At 43.9% G+C, this 9,407-nt stretch overlaps 1 protein-coding gene across 1 annotated transcript; it reads left to right on the top strand.

Moving 5' to 3' along the window:
• Positions 1-3,092: 3,092 nt before the first annotated feature.
• Positions 3,093-8,831, top strand: LOC120554050 (prothrombin-like). Its single transcript, XM_039792647.1, has 4 exons — positions 3,093-3,137; positions 4,895-5,070; positions 5,295-5,468; positions 8,810-8,831. The coding sequence occupies exons 1-4, from the start codon at positions 3,099-3,101 to the stop codon at positions 8,814-8,816; spliced, it is 396 nt and encodes a 131-aa protein (XP_039648581.1). The 5' UTR covers positions 3,093-3,098; the 3' UTR covers positions 8,817-8,831.
• Positions 8,832-9,407: the final 576 nt, after the last annotated feature.

The following is a 9,407-nucleotide window of genomic DNA, read 5'->3' as shown; positions in this document are numbered from 1 at the left end:
TTTACTTCCTGTCTTTGGTTTTCCCTCCCTTGTGATTGCCCTAATGTGTTTCACCTGTTTGCCCAGCCTAGTGTCACCTGTCCCTTGTTAGTCCTCGTTACCTGGTTTATTTAGTCTCTGTGTTGTTTTTGCCTGGTGTCGGATCATTTCATTCTGTTTGCCCTGTTTTCTGTTGCCATGTTTCCTGTTGGATGTTGTTCTCTGTGCTGTTGTGGCTTCTGTTTTTTGATTGTTCCTGCCTGGCTATCTTCCTGAGGACACTTTGTGTAAGACTCTTTTTGTTTAAATAAATCACCTCTAACTGCATTTGGGTCCAAGCCTAGTCTTTCCTGACTAACCGTGACAATGGTTAATCGAGAGCAAGAAAGAGATTGTCCGAGTATAACCATTGATCGCAGAAATTAATCTTTCCAAAATGACACTGTCATGTCCCAAATTGTCAGTTTCCCTCACAATTCTCTGAATAGACCGCAGTGTATCAGTGAAAAAGATAGCAATGTTTTCCTCATTACCATTTACTCCCACAAACAAAAACTGACCGTGGAAAAAGAAACTAAATAAGATAAGAATAAATGTTTTCATCCAACAAGGTTGTTTTTGTCCTTAAAGTTTCTGCTGCTTGATTTAAATGTCCCTTGTTCCTCTGACTTGGTGCTAGCTGTACTTTCAAAGCAGCAAGCCCACCAGATAATGATAATTTAAAATGGCCCCTTTAGCCAATGAGGAAGTGAGAATTTAAACTGTCTTCCTGATTGATCAAACCAACTTCCTTTTCAACTATACTCTCTCACATACACTACTATACTCTCTCACATATACTACTATATGCTCTCGCATAAACAACTCTACATTGTCACATTGATACATTGTTCAACTATATACTCTCTCACACTACTATTCTCACATACACTACTATACTCTCTCACATACACTACTATACATACACTACTATACTCTCTCACATACACTACTATACTCTCTCACATACATGACTATACCCTCTCATACGTACATGTAAAAGGATTATAATAGTGTGTGTGTATGAGTATTGTGGTGTATATGCATGATTATGATAGTGTGTGTAAGAAGTAAGAATTACCTCCTATACGGCCTCTCATATAGGTATGTGTGTGTATGTATATGTGTGTGTGTGTGTGTGTATGTATGTATGTATGTATGTATGTGTATATGTATGTATATGTGTGTGTGTATGTATGTATGTGTATGTATACGTATGTATGTATGTGTATATGTATGTATATGTGTATGTATGTGTGTATGTATATGTGTGTATACGTGTATGTATGTGTGTGTATGTTGTATATTTATGTATGTATGTGTATGTATGTATATGTTGTATGTGTATTTATATGTATGTATGTATATGTATGTATGTATATATGTAAATATGCTGGCTCTATACACACAAAGTCCTGATTATTTACATGGAGTCTGGTGGAGATATACTGGCTCTATACACGCTAAAAGTCCTGATTATTTACATAGAGTCTGGTGGGTTACTAACAGTTCCTGCCATCCAAAGATGGGCGCCAAAAACCTGGCCGTCACTTTGGGCGGCCACACCTGTATGCCGTGGTCCTCGCCGGTGGCGAAGGCCCTCAGCACGGACAAGGAGTTTATCGCTGAGGTCAGTCTCCCCGGCAACAAGTGCTATAACCCTGACAACGACCCCGAGGGCCCCTGGTGCTACGTAGAGGTTTCGGGGAACGTGACCATCGACTACTGCGACCTGCAGCTGTGTGAGTAATCACGGTCTCTGAAACGACCTCATTCATTAGGATATTATACAAAGAACTAACCCGTCTGTCTGCCTGTCTGTCTGTCTGTGTCTCTCTCTCTCTCTCTCTTTTTCTGTCTGTCTGTGTATGTGTCTGTCTGCCTTTCTGTCTCGCTGCCTGTCTGTCTCTCTCTGTCTCCCTGTCTGTCTGCCTGTCTATCTCTCTCTCTGTCTCCCTGTCTGTTTCTCTACCTGTCTGTCTGTCTTCCTGTCTGTCTCTCTGCCTGTCTGTGTGCCTGTCTCCCTGTCTGTCTGCCTGTCTCTCTCTGCCTATCTGTGTGTCTGTCTCCCTGTCTGCCTGTCTGCCTGTCTGTCTGTCTGCCTGTCTGCCTGTCTGTCTGTCTGTCTGTCTGTCTGTCTGCCTGTTTGCCTGTCTGTGTGCCTGTCTGTCTCTCAGAGGAAGGGTTAGATGATGATGATTCCCTGACGTCAGAGACCGGGGGACAGCAGCGCTCAGTCCTCACCACCCGGAAAACCTTCTTCCAGCCTCGAACCTTCGGCCAAGGAGAGAGTGGTGAGCCCACCCAGACCCACCGGTAGACCCACCGGTAGACCCACCCAGACTCACCCAGACCCACTGTTAGACCCACCCACACCCACTGGTAGACGCACCCAGACCCACCCAGACCCACTGGTAGACCCACCCACACCCACAGGTAGACCCACCCAGACTCACCCAGACTCACCCACTGGTAGACCCACCCACACCCACTGGTAGACGCACCCAGACCCACCCAGACCCACTGGTAGACCCACCCACACCCACTGGTAGACCCACCCAGACTCACCCACTGGTAGACCCACCCACACCCACCGGTAGACCCACCCAGACCCACTGGTAGACCCACCCACACCCACTGGTAGACCCAGCCAGACCCACTGGTAGACCCACCCAGACCCACTGGTAGACCCACCCAGATTCAACTAGACCCACCCAGACTCACCCAGACCCACCCACACTCACTGGCTGCCTATTTGACTGCCTGTTTCTCTGTGTGTACCAGTGTGTGGTGAACGACCTGACTGGTTGTTTCTCTGTGTTTACCAGTGTGTGGCGAGCAGCCTGACTGGTTGACTGCCTGTTTGACTGGCTGTTTCTCTGTGTTTACCAGTATTGCCTGACTGGTTGACTGACTGTTTTACTGCCTGTTTCTAGTGTGCAGTGAGCGACCTGACTGACTGGTTGACCGCCTTTTTCTCTGTGTTTACCAGTGTGTTACCTGGCTGGTTGACCGCCTGTTTTACTGCCTGTTTCTAGTGTGCGGAGAGCGACCTCTGTTTGAGAAGATGAAGAAAGCGGATGCCAAGGATGCGGAGCTTCTGGAGTCGCATCGTCATGGTAACCACACTCAAACACAATAAGCTGTCACCATGGTAACACCAAACACACCCCCAGGTTTCTGCACCTCGAGAGATAAATCCTTAAAATAAAAACGGACTTTGTCCCGTAATGGCCGACATTTATATCGCTCGTTTACACCATAGACAGTGTCGGTACACGATCCGTTCTGCGCATGCGCAAGATAATCCTGTTTTACCGAGGATACGACCTGCACGATCTGTTCCACGCTAGCCTATGGCTAGCCTCCACCGGGAAGCTAACGTTAGTTTAGCTAACAGCTAATTTGGCTAACCGCTAGCTGACAGCTAGATTCAGTCTAAAATAACGTTAAGTCAAACTTAATGGGAAAAGCAGGCTACAGCTACATTAAGACTTTACAGTAATAACAATAAAGACCAGTATTGAGTGATTGTATTTTAAATGAGCACGAGTAGTAAAGTAGAACTGACGTTATTTTATTTTGAGGGTCTTTTAAAGTTATTACATGCTGTCTCAGCTAGCGGTTAGCCAAATTAACTGTTAGCTAAACTAACGTTAGCTTGGCTGTCGACCGGAAGCGTGGAACAGATCGTGCAGTGTCGTGAATCCTCGTACAACAGCGCATGCGTTAACATTTTGCGCATGTGCATAACGGATTGTGTACCGACAGGGCTGTCTGAACCATAGACAGTATATAAAATGGACCACCAGAGCCCGTGTCTCTGGACTGAGACCAGTGAAGGACATTAGAAGTCTCTTTCCCGGTGCTGGCTGAGCGTTACTGAGCAGCCTCCAACTGAGCTTGAAGACGTAGATGTGACGTGAGCAACCTGTCTGAAAGTGTGAAGTCTTCTGGTAGCTGTGCCGAGAGAAATCTCAATCATTCCCAATCTTACAGAGACGGAGAGTGTAGGTATATGTAAGGAGATAACATAGGCACAGGCTAATTACTGATCACTAACATGCTAGTTAACATTAGTAATTAACCCTAAACAACTAATGTGAGTCCAAACTGCCTGTGAGCTTCTCCTGTACCATACGGTAATTCCTCTACTATGTGACAGTAAGTCTCGTGGTTATGACCCAATCGTTAGCCTATTTTTATAAAAACGTCTGCTACCTGCTGCCTTTTATACATTGTCGTGTTTCTTTAGAAATAAACAATGGACCAATAGAGTCTTTAAACGCTTCAGATGTAAAGTTATTCGCTGTCAAAGTGACGTCAGAATGAAGGGGAGTCAATGGGATGCTAACAGGAGGTGATGGCTTGGTAGCATCAAAATGGCGCCATAGGAGGTTCGAGGTCTGAAGCGAAGCTTACCCCCCTTGGTTTACGCACGTTTTGGACAATTTTCGTGAGTTTTTTTCATGTTTTTCAAGGTTTTTTGGACAATTTGTCACACATTTTTTAAAGATTCTTTTTTGGACAATTTTATTCCACATTTTTGTTGCCTTTTTCGATAATTCTTTGGGCCAATTTATTCCACATTTGTGTCACCTTTTTCAATAATTTTTTGGGACTAATTTATACCAAATTTTTGTGGCCTTTTTCGATGTTTTTTGGGACTAATTTATTCCACATCTTTATCGCCTTTTTCGATTATTTCTGAAAAATAATTTCTGACAGAAAATGTTTTTGTTTTTGTCTCCTTTTATCAAGCTTTTTCGGGACAATTTTAAACTTTTTTTTGACAAAACGTTGCCGTAACGTTTGTGTAACGTTGTGGTAATGTTGCGGTAACATTGCGGTAACGTTGCTGTAACGTTGTCTTCAGGCAGGTGATGCAAGCAGGATATACAAGCGCAGCCCCCAGGAGCTGCTGTGCGGCGCCAGTCTGATCAGTGACCAATGGATCCTCACTGCTGCACACTGCATCCTGTACCCGCCCTGGAACAAGAACTTCACCGCCAACGATATCCTGGTTCGGCTCTGCAAGCACGACCGGGCCACGTAAGACTTCTCTCATTCCCCCTGCTCTGGCGTTTCCCCCTCTCATTCCCCCTGCTCTGGTGTTTCCCCCTCTCATTCCCCCTGCTCTGGTGTTTCTTCTTTCATCCTAGTTTCCTTCCCTTTTCTTCCCATTCTTGCCTCCTTTCCCCCTCTCATTCCCCCCTGCTCTTGTGATTCCTCCTCTCATTCGCCCTGCTCTGGTGTTCCCCCCTCTCATTCTGCAGGTTTGAGCGCGGCCAGGAGAAGATCGTGGCCATCAGCGAGATCATCGTCCACCCGAAGTACAACTGGAAGGAGAATCTGAACCGCGACATCGCTCTGCTGCGCCTGAGGCGCCCGGTGGAGTTCACCGACCGGATCCATCCGGTCTGCCTGCCCAGCGAGAAGGTCGTCAACACGTAAGACGCAATGCCAAAACACTGCTTCTATAGCCACGCCCACAACTCTCCACCACGACCACAACTCTCCACCGCACTCCGTTGACTTGTATTGTGTGAAGGTTTCAAATGCAAACAAGAGAAACATGCTAGACAAAGTGTACATATTTGTGATTTTTTTTGGTCACTTTTTTCGATTTTTTTGTTCAATTTTTGGCAATTTTTTCCATGTTTTTTTTAACGATGTTTTTGTTGGTTTTTTTGGCATTTTTTTGGCACTTTTTTCCATGTTTTTGTCGATTTGTTTTTTCATTTTTTTTGTCTATTTTTTTCAGCCTTTTTAAAAAAGTTTTTTACTATTGAACGAAACACCCAAAGTCAAATGCTTGCTGCAACCGTAACGTCGGCCATAACCTTATCCAAAGAATTTCTAATATAGGAAGAAGTTCCACTCTCTCGTTACCTCCGGCTTCTGAACTGGTTGCAGTTCCACCAGAGATCCATACAGGGGGCGCTCACAGGCCAGTGCAGAATGAATGGAGCTCTATGGAGCTATACCCCTCAATCCACTTTTCTCAGGATATCATTTTTTGTCTAGTAATTTGAATGTTGCATTCGAAAGGGGAGGCAAAGAAAATACACACTGCTTGGTGTTAAGATTTTTTTAAAGTGGCTTTTTTGTTCTAAAAAGCCTTTTAAAATGTCAAAGACGTCATACACATCGTACGGCCAGAGATACTGCTTTACGGCAAGCTCTGAGTCGCTTCCTGTGTTCTCTCGAGGCATCGACAACACAGCTGACAGGTTAGGCTCTCCCTGTTAATACACGTGCTAGAAAGAGGTTTGCTGATGTTTTAAAGACCACACCGAAATATTCACTCTGATATTCAGGCTCTGCTTCGGATGCCGTCAAGCTGGCTCTCCGATCGTAATCACTCCTTCACTGACCAATCAGCATTCATTAGCAGAATGCTAGCGTGTTATGGGCAACAACGACTCACCCTGTAAGAAATGGAAAGGACACAAGTACTCGTTCGTTCAACTTTCGACCTATAATCCATGTTGAACTTGCAAAAACTACAATCAAATCTGAGGTTTCTCAACAACAATCAGACGAAATAGACACATTTAGCCGTCTAGCTCCATAGATTCCCATTCATTTTGCACTGGACCGCGATCACCCCCAGTGGAACTCTGGTGGAACTGCAACCAAATTCGGTACAATGGGGCTTAATAGGGAGCGGAACGGCTTTCCGTAGACCGGCTTTGCCTTATCTTAGTGTCTCTCCGTTCTCTCTGCCGATTCCTCACATCCGTTTCCACTTTTGTTGTCATTAAAGCTCAGTTTCGCGGGTCGACAGCTTATAAAAACTTAAGTTCTGGGTTCTGTAGGGAATTCTGTCTAAAATGAGGCCTATAAGGCTTGTATTTACCTTCACAAAAGTTCAGTTTTTGCCGCTGCCATACTTGGATTATTATTCTAAGTGTGTGACAACATTATGGGATGGATCCCTATGGAGATAGAGCTTTAAAACCTCTTTGAGACCTTTCTGTTTAACCAGACACAGCTCCGAAGTCGCTAGTGCTAGTAAATCGGTAAACTATGTGTTTATTTCAACCCAAACTAGAGTTGCAATGGTTGGAAAAATGGAAAGACGACCCCAAAACGACTTTTCATAGTTTTATTTTGTTTATTTTACAAAGCTTAAATTACTGATTATTTACACGGAGTTTGGCGAACGCAATTTCACGGCTGTTATTAACACAAAGGTCGATGTCCTTAGAAATCCTTGTCATAATGTTCTCAGACACAAAAGCATGGAGAAAATAGGGTCCGGGTCTCTACGCACGTTACGAGTCGATATTTTTGTCAATTTTTTCCGATGTTTTCGCCGATATTTTTGCCACTTTTTTTCAGTTTTCGATGATATTTTGACCACTTTTTCGCCAATATTTTTGCCACTTTTTTCTGATGTTTTTGTCGATATTTTTAGCACTTTTTTTTGCCACTTTTTCGCAGATATTATTGTCACTTTTTTTTTACGTTTGCGTCGATATTTTCAGCATTTTTTTCCCCGATGAATTTGTCGATATGTTTTTGTCTATTTTCAGTGCTTTTAAAAAAGTTTGTGTTGTTTTTTTCCCACAATTTTGAAGGTTTTTACCAATGTTTTTGTCGATTCTTTTATCACTTGGTGGGGGCGGGACTTAAACACGCTCTATCTCTGTGCACGTTACGAGTCACGTGCCATTTGTTTCTCTGTGGCAGCCTGATGACGGCCGGCTATAAAGGGCGAGCGAGCGACCGGCTGGGGCAACCCGAAGCAAACTTACAGCCCCTTGGCCCGAAATCTGCCCAAAGAGCTGCAGCACACTTACCGACAACACGTTCTGTACCGGTAACGTTTACGTTTTTCCTACTTCTCCTTCGCGGTTCCCAGAAGAGGAATCCTGAAGATTATACGGTTACCCCATCGACCCCATCGAGCCCGTTGCTCTGGACGGAGACCAGCGAAGGCTATTAGAAGCACTTTTCCGGTGATGGCCAGCTTTACTGAGCAGCCTCCAACTGACGGAGACAACGTAAATGTGACGTGAGCAACGTGTCTGAAACTGTGAAGTCTTCTGGTAGCTGTGCCAAGAAAAATCTCAATCATTCCCAATCTTACAGAGACGGAGAGCGTAGGTATATGTAAGGAGATAACATAGGCACAGGCTAATTATTGCTAACTAACATGCTCGTTAACATTAGTAATTAAACCTAAACAGCTAACTGCCTGTGAGCTTCTCCTGTACTATATGGTAATTCCTCTACTGTGTGACAGTAAGTCTCGTGGTTATGACACAATTGTTAGCCTATTTTTACAAAAACGTCTGCTACGGAGCCATAACGTGAGGTACAAGGTAATGGAGCCTTTTATACATTGCTTCAGATGTAAAGTTATTCGCAGTCAAGTAAAAAAAAAAAAAGGCGGTCAGTGGAATGCTAACAGGAGGTGATGGCCAGGTAGCAACAAAATGGCGCCATAGATGGCTTGAGTTCTGAAGCGAAGCTTACCCCCTTGGGTTACCCTCAGAGTTCACATTTAGGGCCTCCAGCAAGTCAACGTTTTCACCCAAAATACCTTAAGATTTAGTGGATGAATATGTCTGTTTTTAGGCAGTTTTCAGTCAGATTTTTGTCAGTTTATTTCCAACAAAATACGAAAGCAAACGGTTATCCTCTGACTTTTTAGCGCCGCTAGCAAGTAAAAGTTTTTCCTTTAAATATCTCCAGATGTACTCGATGAATTGACCAGTTTTTGCTGTTTTTGCAGTTTGTTAGGAGACAGTGTTGAACTTACAGAGAGTTTGCGTTGCAGGTTATAAACCTGAGGATGCCCAACGTGGAGACGACCTGCGAGGGAGACAGTGGCGGACCATTTTATGACAGAAAAACATACGTAAGTGTTCTAATTGTATTATTTCTATGGAAGCAAATATGAGACATTAGCACTGGGTTGCACCAGTATTTACCTTGACAAAAGTTCTGTTTTTGCTGCTGACAGACTCTGATTATTATTCTAAGTGTCTGACAACATTATGGGATGGATCCCTATGGAGATAGACCTTTGAAACGTCTTGGACCAGTTTTACTGTAAACTTTTTCAGATGGTTTAATTGTAAAAAGTCAATATAAATTTGTGAAGCAGAAACCCACCAGACTCCATGTAAATAATCAGGACTTTTAGCGTGTATAGAGCCAGCATATCTGCACATGTAAATGGGTGAATTAAGGGTTTATTTCAACCAAACCAGAGTGGTGACTGGTGGAACAGTGGAAAGATGAACCAACGGTTTTTGGTAGTTTTATTTAGTTTCCATCCACTTTGAACGAAGCGTGTTTTACGATGATAAAAGTCCTGATTATTTACACGGAGTGTGGTGGAGTTTGGTGATGGTGGTTTTGTGGAGGTTTTT

This window comes from Perca fluviatilis, chromosome 24 (genome assembly GCF_010015445.1).
Source record: "Perca fluviatilis chromosome 24, GENO_Pfluv_1.0, whole genome shotgun sequence".
NCBI classification, from domain to species: Eukaryota; Metazoa; Chordata; class Actinopteri; order Perciformes; family Percidae; genus Perca; species Perca fluviatilis.
This window is presented reverse-complemented; position numbering and strand designations above follow the sequence as displayed.

Excerpts from the sequence above, each read along its gene's own strand:
- LOC120554050 (XM_039792647.1), top strand. The coding sequence starts at position 3,099 with ATGCCAAGGATGCGGAGCTTCTGGAGTCGCATCGTCATG. Across the intron at positions 3,138-4,894 it reads TCTGGAGTCGCATCGTCATG|GCAGGTGATGCAAGCAGGAT; the intron begins GTAACCACACTC and ends CGTTGTCTTCAG. Across the intron at positions 5,071-5,294 it reads TGCAAGCACGACCGGGCCAC|GTTTGAGCGCGGCCAGGAGA; the intron begins GTAAGACTTCTC and ends CTCATTCTGCAG.